This window comes from Diorhabda sublineata, chromosome 2, assembly GCF_026230105.1.
Source record: "Diorhabda sublineata isolate icDioSubl1.1 chromosome 2, icDioSubl1.1, whole genome shotgun sequence".
In the NCBI taxonomy this organism is placed as follows: Eukaryota; Metazoa; Arthropoda; class Insecta; order Coleoptera; family Chrysomelidae; genus Diorhabda; species Diorhabda sublineata.
The window spans coordinates 7574514-7597958 of record NC_079475.1 but is presented as its reverse complement, the minus strand read 5'-3'; the positions used below and the strand labels follow the sequence as shown (position 1 = coordinate 7597958).

Below are 23445 nucleotides of genomic sequence, written 5' to 3'. Positions count from 1 at the left end.
ACCCCATCTCTAGGTTCTTACTTCATAATTTTCAAATCAAAATAACTTTTTTGTGTAACATTGCATGTTGTTTAAGTTCAATCGAAATTTTTATTAATACATCTACCCTTAAAAAAGTTATTTTCAATATTACTTGGTAAGAACCGTGCAACGAACTCTCTCTATGATGAGAGATAAAAACAAATTTATGGGACGTATCAGCTTTCATTACATATTTGTATATATATTGTGTTCAATGTTCAATTCTCCTGTACTGGTTATATGCTCCAACAAATATTGATTACATTGCTTGAGTTTAGAGTTTTACAAGTAGTTTTTCAATAAAAGCGTAAGATTTCAGTGTTTAATGTGTTTGTAACAAAGTATTAAAATATTTATTAATGTAGAAAATATACAATATAGATGTAGTGATATTTCATTAATACCTCGTCTAATTTCGAGTTTCAATACCTCAATGGTTGCGGGCTTATAGGCATAAACATATAATTTAGATAAGTTAAAAGTTTGAAGGCGTTAAATCGCAAAGAGCGGAGGCTAATTCTGGTCACCAAATCGGTAAATGACACGACCAGGAGCAAAATCGTTCAAAATCGACAATGTTTCACCATCTTGCTGCAATCACATGTCGTCAAGATCAATGCTTTCCAAATTAGGCACAAGAAACTGTGTGATCACAGCACGATAACATTCGCCTTTCACCATTACTGCAATATCTTCTTCGTTTTCCAAGAAAAATGGTTCCTCTAGATCATTCAGTAACCCGTTGAGGATGCATTGCTTCTTGATGAATCATTCGTGGATTTTCTATGCCCTAAATACGTTGTATATTTCATTACAACTCTGCCAGTAGTTTCGACAAAGTCGTAAGAGATGTATATAACTTTTTTTCTTCAACGCCTTCTCGAAAATTTTCTACTAAGCAAATTCAAATTATTTTTTATTTTTCTGTCTATCCTAAAGACGTACTTTCAAAAAACCCTGTATACTATATATTTATGTCGACAACTTTATTTTTTCTTGTTCTATAGTATTTTTTTGCAATTTTCTTTTCCTATTCTTATCATTTTTACTTTCTTGTGGTTTTAACCAGTTTCATTGAATATATATATGGTTTCAGTAATTTTTATTATTATTACTTATTGACATAACTTTGTATAATTTAAATTGTGTAATATAATCATTTCAAACTCAAATATTTAATGTATTTGTCAAGGCTACAATATAAATACAAATTTAACGTAATAAAAGCCTAACTGCTAACCCCCGTAAAGCTGTCATAAAAAATTGCTTAAATTTACGTTGTCTAGTGAACATTGAGCTACGGTTTCAGTTTTGTACGACCAGCGTGCCATTTCTATCTCTAATGTCGCCACTACAAAATAGTTAACAGTTGTATTGTCCACCGGTGTCTACCTCAAAAGCAGTGCGGCGTGTCAAAAATAATAAGTGCGACGTCAAAAATGAAAAGTTTAACGGTTATTTTTACCATTCTCAATTTTCTGTTACCTGTTTTATGCAACTTTGACCTTTTAATTTTGCATAATAACGACATACACGGCAGATTCGAAGAGACTGAAAAAAATTCGGGAACTTGCCAATCTAAAAACAAAAATAGGACTTGCGTTGGGGGCTTTGCGAGAATCGCTCACGAGGTGAGGAAGTATAGAAAAGCCGCTGCCGATCAAAGTGGACCGGAAGTTTTGTTTTTGAATGCGGGAGATACTTTTATAGGGACCGTTTGGTATACGGTCCACACGTGGAATATTTCTTCAACGTTTTTGAATGTTATCAGCCCCGATGCTCAAGTAAGTATGAGTTATTAAATTAGTATCAAGAAACAACTATGTACAATTATATAAATTATACAGTGACGTCAATTGTATACCATTTTCAATTTATTTACTTTTTAAATACATAAATACGGGGTAATGAATAATAACTTTTGAATAATATCCCAGGTAAATTGTTTGGAACTGGGATCCACAAAATTATTATAGAATAATTGAATTAAATAATTGTGGAATTCACGCAACGGTACAAAGAACGTATAAAGAAAATCCTAACCTAAATTGACCTTAAAAATTTTCAATAATTTGTAAAAATTGTTCAAATTATCATATTCAATTGTTTTTTATATCTATTCGTTTTTATATATTCTTTTAAATAAAAATATGACATTCTAAGATGAAAATTTTAAACTAAAAATAGTTTTCTGAGAAATATCGGGAAATTTGTTTTTTTTTTCATTTGCTAAAATTTTTGTTTTCGATTTTGGTCTCTTGTTGCATGCACCGAAAAAATGAATAAAATGGAAAAATTATTGAAAATACCAATTTTTTTATTTTTTATGGCAAAAAATAGTGTGGGCCCCATTTTCAAATAATATTTTATAAGTTTATAGGCATTTATCGTAATTCTATTCTAACCTTTTTAAATTTGAAAAAAATGTTTTATACCAACTACTCGCTTTGGTTATAATACGATGACATTAGTTGGACTTTTCATAGGATTTCAATTTTTTTGACATTAACAATTTTTGTTAGAGAGAAAATATAAAATTTAAATTATTATCCAATAAATAAAGCAACTGTAGATTATCACTTCATCTTTTTAAATCCACTTCGCAGGTTTTTATTAAACTTTATTATGTCTAATTATGAAAAATCGAATCAATAAAATATTCAATGTCTTTTTTTATCATTTTGTTTATTTTTTGGCGCATTTAAATTAAAATGAGACTTTACAACTTTACAAATAAAGCATAAAGAAGCTGAATCCTAACCTAATCTCGATTAAAAATTATCAAAATATGCTGAAAAAAATATCTCTTGTGTTTTTTTTATGTATAATGATACTACGAAATCAAGTTTCAGATCTTTTAATAGATAATTCACATAATTTCAGTTGAGAAAAATTAAATATAATTGAGACGATGATGAAAACGGCAACAAACAAAATATTTATGAATATCTTCTACATATAGTATGTCCAGGAACTTTTATCAACATCTAGAAGTTTGAACAGTTTTTGACGATCAACCAGGGTTGCTACTTAAGTTCTGAAATATGGCAACACTGTAGTAAATACGTCAAGTTTGACATTGCCATCATAATGTTTGGTATAAGTAATGCAGAACGTGTTGTCTTACGAGTGTTATTTGGGTTGTTGGTCAGAAAATTGGATTAAATCGGGAAAATTTCCATGCTATGACTTCGCTACCAATTGCAGAAAACCAATTACACATCAATTCAAACAAAAACGTTTTTGAACAGTTGAAGGATGATCCATCGTACAGTCCTTGTTTGGCATCCCTAATTTCTTCTTATTTCCACAAGGTCAACACCATGGAAAGCAGTTGATGCGTTCAAACTTTTTATCTATCTCGAAGCTCGAGTAGCAACCCTCGTAATTGTATTCGGGACATGACATGACATTATTTCGTCGCGGTTTCTAGCTCATCTCAACACATTAGTAGCTCTTCTCTAACATCTTGACTTGTAATCTTAGCTCTCAATCCTACGTGCGTTACGTGCTTTTTGATTTTTCATCTTTTACTTCAATTTACTCAACAACTTCTTCTAAAGTTATTATTTAGTGAGATTTATATCGTCTGTTATATCTATTTTGCTCTTCTTCTTTAGTTGTCGTATTTGATTATGTCTCATACTCGTCTTCTTTTTTGCTTATTAATTTTTATGTTAAATGCACAAAAAATACATATTTCATTGTGACAATGAAACACATTTATAAAAACATATAATACTAATAAAATAATAATAAAATGGGAATTGGTTGATGCGAAAACTTGCAAGGAAATAATTTTGCTTATTAAATGTTCGGATAATTCGGTCACACTACCTGTAATTTTGTTATTTTGTACATACTTAGAATTTTTATCTCTCTAACCCTGAAACACGTTTCAAAAACTATTAACCATAATTTTATTCAAACCAAATAATTAGTGAATCGTCAGTTACCTATTATCTCGCCATATAATTTAAATAATATCCAAACATAATAATTATTATCGTGAAAGAGTTAAATACTTACAATCTTGTATTATATAATAATACAGGGTGTTTCCCCCACACAGAACAGATGCGTATAGGAAAGCGACGATTGAGGATAATTAACCTCGATTCCAATTTGTATCACTAAGGAGTTATAGGATCTCGAAGTAGAGCCTAATATTTCGAAAAAAAAATGATTTCTTTGCAACCCTTTAACTCGAAAATATCAAATTTGGTACAATATAAAAGACTGCTAGTTATGGTTAGTAGAAGGTTATAGAAGAGAGGATTAACCTTCTACAATATTCTTCAAGACGTTATAAGTTATATAAGTTTTTGACAATTCAAATAGCACTCATATTCTGAGTACATCACAGTCAGTTGCCATATCCCGAAACTTAAGTAACAACCCTCCTATGAATTAAAATTAATTAAAAAAAATACACCAAATTTGGCAATTTGCAAGTCAATTTCTGTAGTAATGAAATTAAATTTCAAGCCCTATAACCTCTCAGGGGCGTAACTTGGTATAAAAGTAAATTGCATCCAATCGTCATATTTTGGGCTTCCCATAGGCATCTATATAGGCTCTATGTCGGTTCTTATACGGGACACCCTGTATATATACTTCTTACATCTACAAAATACTGATGTTGACCAATAGAATAGGTAGAAGGTAGAGGAGCCTGTCCTGTGAATCTCTTTTTGTAAAATTTATAGGGAATCATTTGTGTGATGTAATATGTCGAATACTTCGAAAATATCAAATCAAATTTTTTCACATATCGATATGATAATCGATTATATAAAAACTTTTTTTCATATTAAAGCTGAACTTTGGAATAGTAGCTTCACAAAAAAAATTTAGAAGAGCTCAATCGTTTGATCTATTTAACCATCTGTTTGCCTATCCGTTGTTCAAGATATAAAAAGTAGTACATTAGAGTTTGAAAGTGCTACTTTCCATTCAAAGTAAAAATTTGGTTTTCAATAAGACTTATATTAACTTCCGAGAGGCAAGAGAAAAATTTCGGGGGGGTTTTGATTCGGTACCGGTAGTAAAAGATATGAAAAGTGTGACTAACTAAGAAAAACACATTTTTTGCTAAACATTTATTTGATTCGTCAATATAATCTCCTTCAAGAGCAATTCCAACGCTTCTCTAACTTCTCCATGTCGTGCTTATAAAAAGATTTGCCTTTTGCCTCAAAATAGGCTTTAGTTTCAGCTATTGCTTCTTCATTGGCCAGATCTGATCCCAGGAGTCACTAGGGTCCAGATCTGGACTATATGATGAATGAGAAAGCAATTTAACCATAGCTGCCATCGACTTGTGAATCAGTGCATTGTCTTGGTGGAACAGTGGTTTTTTCTTCGACATATGAGGCCGCTTTTCCTTGATTTTTGTATTCAAACGATCCAACAACTCTGGTATTCGCTATTGATTGTCTGTATCTGATAGTTTTTAAACAATATTCCATGCGCATCCCAAAATACTAAAGCCATAACCTGACCTTTTCGCTTTTGGACGCTTCGGACGTAGTTCATCGGATTGCAGGCCATTCATATGATGATCGTTTTGATTCCGGAGTAAAGTGATGGATCTATGTTTCATCCATTGTTACAAAATCTGATTTATTACGTATAAACATGGCCAAACACTACTCTGTATCATCAAAATGTTGTTTTTGATCGACCGTGAGTAAACGCGGCATCCACTTTAAAAACAGCTTTCGTATGGTCAAATATTCTTGCATAATTGTAAACACATTGCCTTCTGATATATTTACTGTTTCAGCTATCTCTATTTACGATTAGATATAACCAATTTGTGGACTTTTTTTATGTTTTCTGAAGTAACCACCTCAATTGGACGACTGGAACGTTCACCATCATCGGTGTCTGTACGACCACGTTCAAATTCAGCAAACCAATGACAAATGGAACACAGGCTAAATAAAACTTTTAAAGCTATTGTTGAGCCTACACCGTATTTTTTATCAAAAATTTAGAATCCATTGTTTTGAAAATAACAAAAGTAGCTTCACTTAAATGGCTGTCATTTTTTTCTGTCTAATCGAATTTTACACATAATCTTTTGAAAGTTGGTACTTCACAAACGTCATATGGATTTGACAATGAGTGATGATTTATTTATGATTATTGACATTGATATTTACTTATAGTGCGATCTCCGTTCTTTGTGCATCTTGCAGCCAAAATGAATTAAGCTAAGTTGTATGATAAAATAAAAATAATAACAGAATTCTATTTTTGTCTCTACTTTTTCAGAAAGTAGATAGTTTTTCAATAAAGAATACTCGAAAAAAAAAATGGAAGTTACCATCCATACAATGTCAAAATAACAAATAATTTCGCGTATTAAAGTGAATATTATTGTTATACTTTTTTCCAAAAAAGTGTTTCCTTAAAAATACTAATGCTGACGTTATCGATAAAAAGGAAGATTATTATAGTGTCCCCAATATCTACCAAAGGAACTAACGAGACAAAATTTATGTCATAATATTTAAAATAATTTTTTGTGGTGCAAAAATAAACATTTAATTATTTTTATCTTAAACTATCAGACGCATGTGGTATGTCAAGGCCCTTCTAAATAAAATTAAATAAAAGGATTATAACAAAATGTAGATAAGAATTTGCTAGATCATAGTCTAATGTTCCAACGCTCTGCAACATATTGAAATGTTCATATTAATTTACAGGGTGATGAAGAAGATATCACATATACAAAAGTTGCTATTGAAGTTTTGAGATAGATAAATAAAAAAAATATTTATAATCGGATATTGCTTTATTGTTTTTTAAAATTTTTTTCATTAAGATCAATTCGCCAAGTCCTGTTCACAGAAATCCGAGACACGCAGCATTTATCTTGTTTAAAGTTAGACAAAAAATCAGTACAACTCATCTCTAAATTTAAAGTTATGATAACGTCGACTCTTGTCAAATCATATGAGATAATATTTTCAACATAGATAATAGAAGAAAGTAGGACAAAACTGTTTTTAGCGCAGCGCTTTTTTTGGCACTAATGAAAATCTGACCCAATTTCTCCTGAATCGTCAAAGTTGAACGGCTTATAACTACAGCTATAGAGATGAACGCCATTTCAATTTAGTAGCAAAGCATCAATTAACCTGTTACATGTTTACTGTTTAACTACCAAATCTGGAACCATCCGTGTTCCGGGGGTAGACAAGGCGGGATACGGGACAAGCGAAATAGGGACTGTCCCGGGGATCCGAGACTGTTGGCAACCGTACAATACATCTGTATCCTGCGTTTGAACCAATTATCGAAGCATTTTTTCCATTCCGATTGAGGTACCTCCAAAACATGAGATTTTAACGCATCAACGGCTTCTAAAGGTGTCAGAAAAACGTTGACATCGCAATTTATTTTTGATAAATCATTGGGTGCCAAACAAGGACTGTACGGCGTTTAGATGATTTGACTGTTCAAAAACGTTTTGGTTTGAATTTATGTATTCGCATTTTCGTGGTGGAGAATGATTCGTTTCCTGCGATTTTTTTTAAAACTTCTGGTCAACAAATCATAGTGCATCATTCAGAATTGACCGTTTTACGCTGCTCCAATGGAACGGATGCGACATGTCAAGTTATTCCTTAAAAACAGGCGACCATTTGCTTCGATGTGCCAACTTTTGTTGGATTTGGTTCATACATTCCATTGTTGTTTAGTTTCGGGTCATATCCATAGATTCATGATTCTTTGGATATCATGAATTTTTTCAGCATTTTTGACAGCCAAATTCTCATGCAATATCAAATGTATACGAGTGGAACTAATGCTCAAATATGCTTGCTGGCAAAACAGCCGATTTTGAACGACTTTCACGAAATTCGTCCTGTAGCAAAGTGCGACCATGATTGAATTCAGAAAACACCATGGCTCGAGATGGTGTTTCATCATCAATATTCGAAGCGAGTTGATCGGCACACTGTTGTTGGTTTAATCCACGACGAAAATCATGGCACAAATGTTTTTTTGCCCAAAATGTTTAACAACACGTTCTGAGTACATTCACCAATAGAAATGTCAAACATCATGACGGGAATCTTAATTTTAACATATTCACATCAGTGATGCAGTATCTCAAAACTTAAGTAGCAACCCTCTCATATATTTCAACTGCTTGTGGTAGTTTATTTTTGATAAATTAATAGACAAATAGGACATCCAATTTGGAAGATACGTCCTATAATGGTATAATTAAAGATAAACAGGCTCTCAAAATTGGTTACCGAAGCTTCGGCACTTTTTAAATCTCAAACGGTGAACGATTGTCTTTAAGTGGGATTTGTACTGCTTCACTTTTGATGTACGAGTACATCCAAATTGTTTTCATCATCGCTACTCCTCAATTTAATGTCTGCACATACTGCTACCTGGCAGGGTAGGTATATAATGTAGACATCCAGCTACCTTGCCAAATAGCAAGATATTTATATTATACCAAGTTTATTGAGAATTTAGCATTAACAAAGACGTTGATGACTGAAACTATGAGCCTCGCGGTGAGAAACACTCTTGGCTGTTATCAAAGACGTTGACTGATAGAAACATGTCTATCAAGATGAAAAATTCCTGGAATGGTAACTGTCCATTATTTTCCATTTTATAAGTAAACTCCAGGAATGGACATCTTGAATTAAGTTTAAAAATAAAATCCTCTACATTTCGTCTAAAATATATCCATCCACAAAACTGCACCAAACCACTGAAACTCTTGACTGAAAATACTACCAACAGTTTGTTCGTTAGTATTGTTTGTAAAATTCGTTTTTGTACTCAAAATAGTTTTCCTCCATACATATTTTCATTAATTGTGAATATTCTACGACGTATTATCAAAAAATATTTTTAAAGTTCTAGTTATTCGTATTGTGAATCTTCAACAGAGGGTGCACGCATTTAAAATTCTTCCGAATCCGGAGGTTGCTGCCTTAAGGCTGGCACACACGGCTGCAGGACGCGTGTCGGTTGAAATTTGTATTTGAGTTTTAACAATGTTTGTTTTTTGTTACTAAATTGGCAATAATGTCGGGTACAAAATCGGAAGAGCTTATTGAAGAAGTAGGAAGTATTGAAGAAGAATTTACGCAAAATCTACGTTTTCCTCTGTTTTCCATGAAATCTCTCCGGTTTTCTTCATCTTCCTGTTATAAACAAATTGAAACCATGGCTAAATCACAATTGATAAAATTTTTGAGCATTTTGCACCTAGAACCTTTTGCGATTTCAATTTAATCGAGACTGGCAAGAGTGGCGAATGTATCGAGTCATACCTTTAAATCGGAAAAAACTCAGAAGCTTGTAGGACGCACCGATCCGTTATTTGAAGCAGAATCGGGCCGGAGTTGGATCGGAGTGGTATATAACATTTTTTTTTCACGAAATTTTGTGAAGGGTTACCTTCTTATGTCCCTTACACAATGTAATTTGTTTGAAATATTCATTTTTTCACGTTATTTTGACATAATATCGAAAAAGCACCGTAATATTCGATCGAAAATTCTCTCTTCAAAACATCAGCTTTTTTAAAAAGGCGCTGAGATTTTTGTTCGTTGAGGTCCCTACTATCTGATGGAGTAAAAATATATTACCATCAAAAGTAAAGGAAACCATTCTCAATTAAAGTGTTGGGATATACTAACAGTAAAGAGCCACAACAAAGAGTTGCATACAAATCAATAAACAAACTCACAAACAAAATTATTCTAACTATTTTTTCCACAAATTTAGTATAATTACTAACTTATATATGTTTCCATATAGCTAGTATTGTATAGTGACAGTAATTTTAGAAAATATAAACTGACAACCTTGTATTTCCCATGTCTTAAATGAAGAATATTTTTTTGAAAAACAAAAAAAATCTTATTTCAGTATTCACGAACAAAAAACTGGTTTTCTTGTATATCAAAACGACCTCCGATTTTTTTACTTATAATGTTACTCCCTATTCGTCGGCAGACATATATTGCATCGTCATGATGTCTGAGCAGCTGCTTAGTAATCTTCAAACTACCAGTGACGTGCATTTCCTAATTTTTAATTAAATCGGTGTAATTAATTCAAATATCTACTACCTCTTGGTTTATTCACCATCCTATACGAATCCTATACGAATTACATACTGATGACTGATGAAATATGAATAATTTTTCGATTTTACCGAGTAGTTATTTAAATGATAAATCATGTGTGCAATTAGTTTAATATTATATTAGAAACAAATACTTAGAGAGAGAGAAATGCTTTATTGTCAAATAATTGTTATAATTTGTAGAAAAAAGCTTGTAAAAATTAAAAAACAAACATAAAAATAACTAAATAAAGATACAAATAAAATAAAATTTCAATATACAGAAAAAAAACTACAATGAATAAAAAAATTTAGTCGTTTACAGAGTAGAAGGCACTTTCCAGTAAATATGGCCTCAAATTATTGCGAAATGCGTGAAAATATGATATCGATTTGTTTTCAAATGGCAAGTGATTGTGCATTTTATTTGTATTGTAAAATATTGAGCCCTTAACTAATTCTGAACGTGGATCGTGCTCCGCGTTACTAAGTGGATAGCCGTGCAACGATCATTCTGAAAATGGAGAAGCGTGCTTAAAAATCAGGCAAACGGATTCAAAGATAAATAAAAAAGAAAGAGTACCTGCAGCGAGTCCTATTGTTTAGTTCGAGTAAATATCAAACAGCTCCCTTTTGTAGTTTGGAGATTCGTTCAAATTGAGTCGCACCACACGTACCACAGAAGGGAAGGACATATCGGAGATGCGACTCAATAAGGACATAACAAACTGTTAAGGAGGTGGATAAGTTCAGTTATTTGGAAACTAATCTCATCTCAAAACAGAAGGAACTTCATTCCGCAATATGTAACTCCCATTTCAAGGATTTGTCCACAACAAGCTCTAAGAATATTACAAATTTAATGACATGGTGATCTTATTTGATAAAAAAGGCTTCAATATATTTTTATATGATAAAACTCTTGTTTTAGAAACGTTGATATAGAAAAAATTAGAATCGTACCATGACTTAAGGGTGATTAGGTCACATTCTAATGTAACTTGGTGACGCTGCATCCCAGCTGTTCTTTTGAAGCGTCAAAGGTTATCGTAGGTATATGTATATGTGAATTTTTTACTATGAGTCTTACCCCATTACCCCAAATCATATAAAAGATTTTGTACTCTCCAGGAAATTTTGGCATCTATATCATCATTAATTTTTTCAACATCTTTGTTAAGAGACGCGATTATTGCTATGCCTTTCATCCCCTCATAATCTCCAGTAGCTACGCAGTTACTAAGTTTCATTCAATAAGATTATTGCTTGAAATGATATTCAGTGGCAATTCAATTTCTTCCATAGTATTTAGGGTCAATTCATCGTTGCTTAATTTTAGTAAATAATCAGCAAATTGTCGTTGCTCTTTATCTATATATACAACGAGGATCTTACAGTTTTCCAGGTCCCTGAGGGTCAATTCATCCTTTGGCCACATCCATACGTTAAAATAGGTTCCAATATGACTTTGTATATTGCCTTTTTCGTGTTTAGGTTAATTTTTTCTGTCCATAGCAATGAGTTCAGAATTTGTGTAACTTTTCTCTTTATTTCTTATATCGTCTTTTGTTGTTTCATCTTTCGAAATTATACTTTCTAGTTATTTGAATTGTCTACATCGTCTAAACCTATTTATTTGAAGTTCGGGGTCTCGTTGTGTGTTTCCTACCGGCAGATATTCAGTTTTTGATTATTTTGCATATTCGCCGTCCAACTTTCTCAGCATATAATCAGCATCTATATCAACGCGCAAATTTTCTTCCGGTTTAAAAGTCTTTAAAATGGTCCATAAGGAGCATCGCTTGATAGAAAAATCTAATAATTAAGTCTGAATAACATGACATTTTCTAAAGATAAATCTTAGTCGATTTATCGCTCTCGAAATCACCTGTATACTAAATTCGATGAAAAGAAAGCAAAGCAATAAATACTGTTTTGGTTAATTTTTCAAAGGTATATTTGCAAAAATCATCGCCTCGTATAAATCAGCATTAAATTCTTGTTGTTCATTAGATGAAATCATGATCGACAATCGACAGGCTTTACAGAATATTTTTCCATTAATGTAAGGAAGCTTGGGATAGCTCCTGATCCAGATATTAACCAGGATGAAATTGTCTTTGGTATTTTCAATAACAAAAACACTTTTACCCAAAAACTGGATGTTGGAGTGGTGAAGGGATGATGAAAAACATTGAAAAACATCAACCCCCACCGCATCTATTGAGAAAATCGTTAGAAATCTTCAATTGACTACCTGATCTTCAGGGTTAAACCGGAAAGGAGTGCAAACTAGATCGTAATGAGTCACATTAGGACACCCACATTTTCTGAAGAATTAAGAAGTTTAGTTATTTCGATATGTATATGTACGGTGTCAAGATGAACACACTGTTTACACCAACACAATTACACTGACGCGCGTTTCGATAACCAAGTTATCGTCTTCAGAGACTGAAGGTAAACTTTACTTTATCGGTTATCGAAATGCGCATCAGACAGTGTAATTGTTGGTGTAGTGGTGATGTAAACAGTGTGTTCAGTATGAATTCCAGAAATTCCAACTTAAACATATTGCGATGTAGTGTGCAAATTTGCAATGATGGTTTTTTGATGTAGCATTTTTATATCAGTGCCACTAAGAAAATGTGCAATCCAGATAAATTGAAATCCAAGTGTGAGATATCAGGCGAATATGGTGGTTGAGGCAATAATTTTTTCCAACACGCATTGTTATTCTCGAATCGAATATTTTTATGATTAGAAAATGATTTTAGATCCTTTCACCTTAATCCTTGTTGATATTTCATGTTTTCATGTACTGAATAATACATGAACTTAATAATTAGTCGTCACCTGTTATATTCAACAACATAGTTCAATGTCAAGTATTGTTTTTAAATAACAGTGTAGGTTACTATTGTATTAAATATTATTATAAATTATTCGTGCCACTAATCATTGTTAAAGTCGATTTCACGTAACTACAGGGTGTATCAACAAACTTCGGTAAGGTTATTTTGAGAGATATAAAAATATGTTTATGCGAAAATTATAGGTGAACCGACACCCTGTAGATTACTGTACCGGGTGAGTAACTAAAAACGGAATACCTGAGGAACGGATGAGCAACTTCAGGAAAAAAATTTACCAAAATGGGGCCGAGAAATACGTGGAAACTATTTTCAGAATTTCAGGTTCTCCACTATAGGGCGTATTTGGAAATATAAAATTAAAAAGAGAAGAATTTTCAAATTTACTCAATTAACTTACACTTTATATACGATAATCGAATTATTTAATAAATTTTGTGCATTTCACATTCACAAGTTTTAGTATATAACTTCGAATAAGAGGTAAAGGAAAGTGGGAACTTCGTTGTGAAAACATGTCTGTTAATCCGGCTCTGCTTAGGCCCCATTCACACAAAACGAATCCGAATCAATCTGGATCACTCCGAATCAAGTTGAGTCTGATTCGTCATCTCCACTCTTTCAACCATCTGAATCAACCTGAATCTATAAAAATCCTTTTTCCGCCAATTTTACACCAAAAAATCCGCTAATTTTCCTCCACACAGAAGATATGAGATTTCTGTTGTTGTGATTTTTATCACTGGCGCCATAAATCGCACTAACTTTTAAAATTAATAACTCCACGTCCATCTCGTATGGTTGTTGATTCAAGACTGACCGGACGAGGAATTTGACAGGTTGAATCAAGTGCGACCTCGAATCAAACCTGATTGAACCAGATTCGTCCGGTCTGAAGGCGGGAAAAGAGTCCCTTCACATTTAAACGGAGCGCTCGCAGCCGAATCTTGGTCAATCAGATTCAACTTCATTCGGAGTGATTCTGATTGATTCGGATTCGTTTGGTGTGAAAGGGCCCTTAACCGAATTTTATAAACTTGACAAACCCTCCCTGGGCATCCTCCTAGAACTATCGAAGGAATTCGATGCCGTAAACCATGTTTAACTATTAGATACCCTAGAGGACGTAGAAATGAAAAAAACTGCCTGGGAACTATTCAAAAGCTGTTTGATTGGTAGAAAACAATCAGTCAGTGTAAAAGAAAGAATTGGAACTCGACTTTGAACCAAGGAATTTCTGTTTGGAAATCGTTGTTTCATTAAATCCGTTAATTCGTGCGTGTGTTAAAGTCAAACTAATTAAGGGAATTTTCTTTTTACAAATGGTATTAATTTTTAAAAACAACTAAATATCTTTACCTTGACATTGAATTGTTATACTCTTCTTGGTAGTTGGAACAAGATTGCCTCCTGATAAGGACTTCTGAACCGGATTTCTGAGCTTGATATGTTCCAAATTATTATCGATTTAACATCGAAATATACTTTATTACTTGATATCAATTTCCTTTTGACATTGACATCTATTATGTTCTTGACTTTCTTCCGAACTAGAAATGCAAGCACGTCACTTTAGGCTTATACCAGGCTTGTTCATAAAATAAGGTTCCTAGGAAATTTTCATAATGAAAAACATTTTTATTGGCATTAAATCATACATGTTTAGAAAGCTTACACTTTCCTCTGTTTTTCGACATAATCGTCGTTCAAATCAATGCATTTTTGCTTGCGGTGTATCATCTGTTTATGCCTGAGTCGTAGAAGTCTGTCGCCGTTATCTGAAGACAGCTTAATCCCTTTCAGTTCTTCGATGATTGTGAAATGAGTCCCTCCCAAGAGTTTCTTATATTCAGGGAAGAGATGATAATCTCCGGGCTGTAATGAGAGTATATCCATCGGAGGAAGGTTTTTTGCTCATGAAAAACGCATCTTATAGCATATTTCGCTTCTGGCTCCTAACAGCGTTCCTATCTGCAGCAGATATCTAAATATCCATGAGCTTTTCATCAGCATTAGATATCGCAGTACCCTACTTCGGGATAGTCCTTTTTCTCCAAATTTACCCAACGCCGTGAATAGTTTTATTATATGCGTATTAAACAGCAGTCAACTTTAAATGAAGTTTATATTAAACCATCCTCGTACTTATTGTTACAATTATGAACGGTTTAAAGTTTCTAGTGTAAATGTGATATGAAGCTATGTAAAAGGTCAATATCAGTTTCGAGGTTAACCAGCTACGCATCTTTATCTGACTCAATTTAAATTCGATAAATAAAAATAATTATAATAGCATTAATTAATAGCTGACTATGTTTTAAATCGAATGTATCAAATTTCGATTATAAATATGATAAACTATCAATCAAACACTCCACATATACGAGGGTTGTACATAAAATAAAATTCTCAAAGTGCTGCGGTGTAATTTGGTTCCCATTCTTCCAGTTTCTGTCCCGGAGAGCTGTCAACAATGTTTATTCTTGTTTTGGTATACGTTAAAAATTGGAGCTTCCACTTGATTCTCACACTAGACGCGAATTATGCTCTGTGATTCGTTTTTTGTGTATAAAAAACGTTCTTCTGGTGAACATTAATTCCCAGTTGTGTGAGGTGTATGTGCAACATTTGCACAAATGGTGCAGATAATTGAAAGACAGATGTACAGATGTCCAAGTCGAACAACGTTCTGGCCGACCATCGTTTACGGACGAAGTTGTTCGCTAAAGTGGAAGAAGCAATTTTGAAATATCAAAAGTTTCGGGACATCAGCGAGATGATTCCTGATGACAGCAAGGGACGTATTCCACAACCGACGAAGAGCTGATGGATTGAAATCCATTGTGATGGGTGATGAGACGTGGACAAGCCCGGAACGGAACGACAATCACCTGAATTTTCCAACGAGATCCACAAAATTCCAATGATAGCCGTAAGATTATGACAACTATTTTTTGGGATAAAAAAGGTTGCTTATAGAATTCATTTTGTCTGGAACAACAATTAATGTAGATTCATATTGTGATATTTTGTGACGCTTATGAAGAGCCATTGGAAGAAAACGAAGAGGCATGCTGACTTCTGGAATTTTTCTGATCTACGACAATGCCTGTATCCATAACGCTCGTGTAAAACAATGACTCTTTCAGCAGCTTCAATGGGACATTTTCGAAAAACCAACAAACCGTCCCAACCTAGCTCCGAGTGATTTTCATCTTTCTTCTGAACTGACTAGTGACTAGGAAGACGGTGCCATGCCAATAACATGTTTCTTATTGTGAAAATTCGTTAGGATCCTAATTTTATGGCCTCATTCAATTAAAAATTCGCACTAAATCACAAAAATCTATCTTCTTGTCGAGGGGAGATAATTTTGGAACACCCTACATTTATTTTTAAGTAATTAAAGGATATTAAAAAAAAATTCTCTTAGATTTTCACGTGAAACATAATGATTTCCTGTTGTGTTAACCTCAATTAAGAGTTAGTTTCTCAGTAGCTTTGTTAATTTCGTCTATTCAGATGTTCCTTGGCAACTTGGCAACTTCTGGCAACTTTTCAAAATGTCACAAGCAAAACGAGAGGCATAATTTTTCAAAAATTGAAAAACGTGATTGAAAAAATTGTGGATTTCAATTTCTTAGTCAAGTAGCCAATATTTTAGAGGAAGAATTCACTTAATCCATTAATTGGGATCCTGTAAATATAAAGAGACTTCTAATACACCAATAAATTTTTATATTTATACAGGAGACAAAATTTTTTCGAGAGAGAAATGCTTTATTGTCAAAAAATTGTAGAAAAAAAGCTTGTAAAAACTAAAAAACAAACATAAAAATAACTAAATAAAGATACAACCCAAATAAAATTTAAATATACAGAAGAAAACCACAATAAATACAAAAATTATAGTTAATATTAATAGGTAAAAATTAGTATATAAGTTAAATATTCTTATCAGAAGTAATTTACAGACTACAAGGCACTTTCCAGTAAAAATACACTTAAATTATTGCGGAATGAGGCAAAAGATGATATCGATTTGATTTCAATTGGCAAGTGATTGTGCATTTTTTTGCATTGTACAATATTGTAACTCCACGACAAGCCCTAAGAATTTTACAGATTCAACGACGTCAATGGTGGTGTTGTTTAATAAAAAAGGCAATAATGTTGTTTTATATGATAAAACTTTGGTTTTAGAAACGTTGAGAGAGAAGATACTAGAATCGCACTATGATTGAAGGATGATTAGGTCACTAAATATGGTCCTATGAAGTGCCGTGAGATCAGGGTTGCTCCAAGAGAAACTAATCTTCAAATAGACATATTTTGCCACTGATTGCCACTAGATAAGCGATGTTTTTTATAAACATAAGAAACAAAATAGGGCCTAGTACTGAGCCTTGTCGCACTCCACATTCTATTGGCTTGTATCGACCCTTACAAGCTGACTTATGTTGGTTAGGTATGACTTACACCATGCAAGAGTTGCTTCCCCGTAGTTCTGCACTTTGTTGATTAAAATATTATGATTAACACAATTGACAGTCTTAGAAAAATCACAAAAAATTGCAGTGGAGTGATTGCTGTTTAGGCTAGAGTAGACATTATTTAGTAGTATAGCATCATTTGTGCATTTGTTACTTAAAAACTCAAATTGAAGGTTTAATTGAGTCCGTTTTTATATCTAACTACAATGTTTTTTATGTAATAAACGCTTATTCAGTTTTAGTTATGTACCCAATTAAAAAAAATTAAATGTTTGTTTATTTGATATGATAATTTTTTGCATATTTTGTCTTAATGATTTGCATATTTATGTGCATATTTTGGGTTTCCCATTTGCTTATTGGGGTTTCCTCATTCATAAAAATTGCGATATATTTTCAAATGAAGTATAACAAAACCATTTAATCAATTTATTTTTTATTACAGTCTCTGGGAAATCATGAGTTCGATAAAGGACCAGACGAATTAGTAAGATTTCTACAAAAAGTAACGTTTCCAACAGTAACTTGCAATTTAAATTTATCACAAGAACCAACACTTCAACCTTACGTGAAAAATTACGTCGTTATAGAAAAAGCAGGAAGAAAAATCGGTATAATAGGTGAGTGTTTTATATTACGTGAAAATACTTGTAAGTCCGGTTCTGCAAACTGATCTCGTTTGAAAGAACTTTTATCCAGAAATACAAAGTAAAGCTAGAGGGCGCTGCTGAATATATATTAGAGATATTGTGATTTCTCTTGACTAATTTAACTAGAACTATAAGAGTTTAAGAAGGTCTTATAAAAGTAAAAGTAATTTAAAATATGATGTCGATGTCTTTTTCTGTCCCAAGATATCTTAAGAAATGTGTAGGCTGCAATATTTTGACGATTTTCAGATTGGATTACATGATGATGCGCTCTCTGATTAGATATGTCAATCGATGTTGAATTTTTCGGAAAAGATGTAATATTTTTCGCGTTATTATCTACGAAAGTATGTTTATACGTATTACGATTTACGTTATTTTACAATCAGCTAATTTAACGTAATAAAATTAAAAATATGTAAACTTAAAATAAATAATAACAAAGTAATATAAAATTATCAACATTTTTTCCATTTTTATCACAACTAATTATACAATAAAATAAATCTATTCTTTTGTCAATTTTATCATAAATTTTCTATGGCGAAATAAAAATATTTTATGTAGTAATTTTTTTTGACGACGCCATCTGTTACATACCAAAAGTTGCGTTTTGAGTGTTCCATGTAGTGAAAGTGACGTACTGCAAAACAATTTCGGGACGCACTTCAATGTTGACAGTTGACAGATTCACTTCGATGAGTTTTTATAATTCTCTATGATTTATTTTCTTTCCTCTGTGTAATTGAAAAAGTTTTGGATGTTATGCGTCGTATGTTGTGTACGCCGCGGCTGAATTATTACTTTGTTGGACGAGTCTGAAAATTATGAGACGAGCGAAGCGAGGCGAGCAACAGACGAGTAGCACTTTCAGTCCTTGTCATACAAATAACTATTACCGGCTTCCAATATGTGAAAATAACTTATGTTTTTATATTTATGCAAACAAAAACTTCTTTTCATTAATAATAAACCCTGATTAGTGAAATCATAAATAAATATGGTCCCAAAAGAATATAATTTGAAAATTTATCAACTTATAGAACAACCTGTAAATTATAAAATTATTTTACGCTTTAAGAAATCCAAACACAGAATTTGCAAGTATGCACGGATAAAATAACGGTCAAAAGTTTTTGCCCACCCTATAGTTTGCGTGATACACATCAAATAAAAACAAAACGATCGATTTTGATATTTCAAAGAACATACATAGATAAAACTTTAGTAATAATATAAACTGCAGTCTAACATAACCTAAAATTGTTAAATATTTTAATTTTTGATCCATCAATATGATTCCCTTTTGCTTCTTTTTTTTTTGCTGCACAATTTTGGCATTCTTTGTAATAATTTTAACTAATCGTCTATTTGGTTCCATTCGTTTTTTATGATATTCCAAAGATGTGAAGTGGAATTAACACACTGCTTGCTCATTTCCCTGTCCAATTTGTCCCATAATAACTCAATCGAGTTGAGGTCGGGCGACCGTGACGGCAAAATCATCACTTCCTTTCCAATTCTTTCATATACTCCGCACAATCGCGGAACGCTCGGGATCGTTGTCATGCTGGAAGATAAATTTTCTACCGATTCGGCGCTGGTAATAACATACTACATTTTTCTTTAACATTTTCTATAGCCTGGTTTCTTCAAAATCCCTTCAATTTTTGCCCTTTCTCTAAAGCATCCCCAAACCATCACTGAGTGTCCAGCGTGTTCCATCTTTGAACTGCGCAAAACCACTCTTCTTTAATGGTAGGTCCACACGATACAGACTTCCATAAAATTCTATAGAATTTTGTCTGTACAAACTAGACAGTACAGACAAATGTCGGTGCGATGCAAAAGTCGGAGTATACATATATGTAAGTCTGCGTATTTATCGTAGGTAAGAAATTTAAATTGTATTTTCGAACGAAACGAACGAACGAACGTGAAATTACGACCATCATCACAAGCTAATACCTAATACCTAGATCGCTGTAATAACCACTTTTTACGCCATACAGATCTTTTTTTATCAGTTCTTTTTCTTCTTCTCTAACAATAATGCCAGCTGCAGCTGCTAATAATAATTGACGTTTTCTTTGCAATAAAATTTTATCCTTTATTTAGGCACCACTATTTCCACTGAAGTTCTCAACAATTCTGATACCGGAAACTTTTAGGAAGACTGAAACTTTGATTGAGCAATGAAAAGTTTTTACAGAAATTCTATCCAAATATTTGGATAAATTTTTTTACTCCGACTTCATAGTCTGTACATATATCTGTACGAACAAAAGTCTGTATCGTTTAGGCCCACCATTAGACCCAAAAACCGCAAACTTCGAATTATCACTCTGTAAACCTCTCTCCCACTACTGCAACTTCTTAATTTTATTTTAACTTCTTCGAACCTGCCATCCCTTCCAAAAAGACCAGCTTCTCTCAATCTCCTTTCCACTGTAGAAGTTCTTGAAGGCATATCCTAGATCATTGATCAGAGCTACTATCTCTGGGTCCGTAAGTCGTCAATTATAGATTTTTAATTCGGCGGTAATGGTACGGTAACTTTTGCCTAGGGTGACCCGTGGTTAATGCACGAGTTTCAACTGATAGTTCTTTGGTTTCACCCCTTTTAAAACCTACAAGTCTGAATTTTCCAGAATTAAAACTTCACAAAAAGATGTCTTTGTCCATAAAGCATGAATCGCAGCACGTTCTTGGGTCTCACAGGGCTAGCTGGGAAGTTTAATGAATAAATAATGGGGTGGGCAAAAACTTGTGATCGGTAGTTTAGATTGGTTGTTTAATTAACGCCAGAAAAATGATGACTCAAATATATATTAAAAAGTAGATCAAATAAGTTGAAAAATGTATATTCCATTTCTGTTAAAACAAAAATGATGTTATTGTTGAGGACGTCGTGGATCTTGACCTACTCAGTGAAAAGTCAGGAGTTTAAACAAACTCTGAACAGAGTACAAGAAAGTTTTGGTTTTGCGACCTCGAAGGAGTCGCTCCGCGGATACCTCGGCAAATTTCGCGACGAGGCAAACAAAAGCATTGAATAGTAGTGTACATTTTCTTTTCGAACAAATAGTAGTAGTTGATAGTGCCTAGTACGCGAAGGAAATTTTTCGTGTAAGTCCAAATTTTCTTTGAACAAGTTAGGCTGATTTAAGGCTTTGCGGTTGTTTAATATAATCACGACTCTACAAAAAAATTTTCGTTCTTTGTCCTAAAGTTTATACTATTATTTTCCAGTTAGTTATGCACAAAAACGAAAAGAAAATACCTTTTTTCGGTATAAAGTTTGCTTTTGTGATAGTTATAATAATAATAATCATTTTTAAATTTTTTCATAAATTTTAATTGATTTTAATATTTTTAAAAAGACCGCGCGGTGAGAGTGGGGTATTAACGTTTACACTGTGCCGCTAGATGGCACCCGAGTGATAAACAACCATCGGGTGGTCAAATTTGAGCCGATTCTTAGTTAATGTTAATGCCGCCTTTACACATTAAGTTAGGGTTGATGAAACAATTTGTTAAAAAACTGGATGAAACTTCAGAAGCTTTTGGATACTTAAAAAAATTTTTTCCGAAGTTATCGGAAGCAAAGGTTAAAGCTGGGGTTTTTGTTGGTCCGCAAATAAGACAAATTTTCGCCGATGAAAAATTTCCAACGTTGCTGAATCGTACTCAAAAAGCAAGTTGGAACAGTTTTAAGGCAGTAGTTTCTGGATTTTTAGGAAATAATAAAGCTGAAAAGTTGGTTGAGGATATGCTTACAAATTTTAAGGCCATGGGCTGCAGGATGTCATTAAAAGTACATATGCTGCATGCTCATTTGGATAAATTTAAAAACAATATGGGAGCCTATTCCGAAGAGAAAGGAGAACGTTTCCATCAGGACATCATGAATTTTGAACAACGCTATCAAGGCCAATACAATGAAAACATGATGGGCGACTATATTTGGGGTTTATTGATAGAAAGTAGCTATGAACGTAAAAGAAAAAGTAAAAGTGTGCACTTTTAAGTTATTTTCCACTTTTCTGTAAGCTAATTTGATAGTAAAACTTAATAAAAATAATAAAAATTTTTATTTCAATAGTTTTATTTTCAATCAAAAATTAAAATCCGCGATTTTTGAAAATTTCGTTCAATCAGTCTTCTAAGCACAAAAGCAAAGTTTCTCATGCCATATATTTTTTTCCGTCTTATTACGACCTAAACTACCGAAATTTAATGCTTTGCAATCAAAGTCAAATTTCATGTTGACCCAACCGTGTTTTGGAAGTTTTCAGAATGAATTTCATGAAGGTGGTGTTGTGCCAGGAAACATCGATACACAATCGCTTAAAAAAGCCATGTCGACAGGAGCTAATAAATATTGAAAAAATTGACGAATCATGGATCTATGCATATGAACCCAACGAGCCCGATTTAATTTCGAAACGAATGGTTGCCTGTCTTTTCGGAATAACTGTACATTAGAGCAACGTAACACGGTCAATTCTGAATAGTACACCAGCATTTGTTTGCTATAAATTTCCAAAAAAAAAACAGGTCAACCAATCGCAGAAGTTGGATCATTCTCCACCACGACAATGCGAGCTCGCACACATCAGTTCAAACAAAAATCAAAACATCGAATTGATGGGCACAGTCCTTGTTTAGCATCCAATGTTTCTTCTTATTCCCGCAGATCAAGATTAAATTACGACGCCAACGTTTTCCTACACTTGAAAAAGCGGTTGATGCGTTCAAATCACATGTTTCGGAAGTTAATCAGAATGGAAAAATGTTAATAGAGAATATTTTGAAAAACAATAAAGCCAAATCCCATTATAAATAAAATTAAGTAGCAACTTTCGTAAACTCAACAGTTAGGACAAGGTTTGGCACTTTCACAGTTAAACGTGAAAGATTTTTTTGGTCTATTTTTGAGATATTTGTTTTTTGTAGGTAGAAGTCATATATTTATACGTTAATGTTGACTAGTTTCATCTGAGATAATATTTAGAAATAAGTACAGTGAAAACAGAAGCTGTAGACACATATTAATCTAGAATTTGATTCCAGTAGTAGGTAATGGAAGCCAAATAATAGGAGGTTGTAGTGGGCTAAGAATATGAGTTATATTTTCAGAGGCTCGGGAATGAAAGGCTTATCTACTTCTAGGCATAATACCAGAACATCTGTCGAAACCACCGAAGAAAATAGTGTGTTTTGGATCTAAAAAAAGGTTTCTGGCTTACGTGAATCGTATTAGTTTTCTGCTTTCTCGT

At 33.0% G+C, this 23445-nt stretch overlaps 1 protein-coding gene across 2 annotated transcripts in view; it reads left to right on the top strand.

Moving 5' to 3' along the window:
- The first annotated feature begins 1224 nt into the window (after positions 1-1224).
- The window catches only part of LOC130440852 (protein 5NUC-like), a 35085-nt gene continuing 12864 nt past the window's right edge, over positions 1225-23445 (top strand). Inside the window, exons 1-2 of one of the 2 annotated variants that reach the window (XM_056774223.1) lie at positions 1225-1805; positions 17959-18133. In XM_056774223.1, the coding sequence (XP_056630201.1) occupies positions 1461-1805; positions 17959-18133 (520 nt within the window). In that variant the 5' untranslated portion in view covers positions 1225-1460. The remainder of the gene's footprint in view (positions 1806-17958; positions 18134-23445) is intronic. The other variant, XM_056774222.1, reaches the window with a different exon arrangement.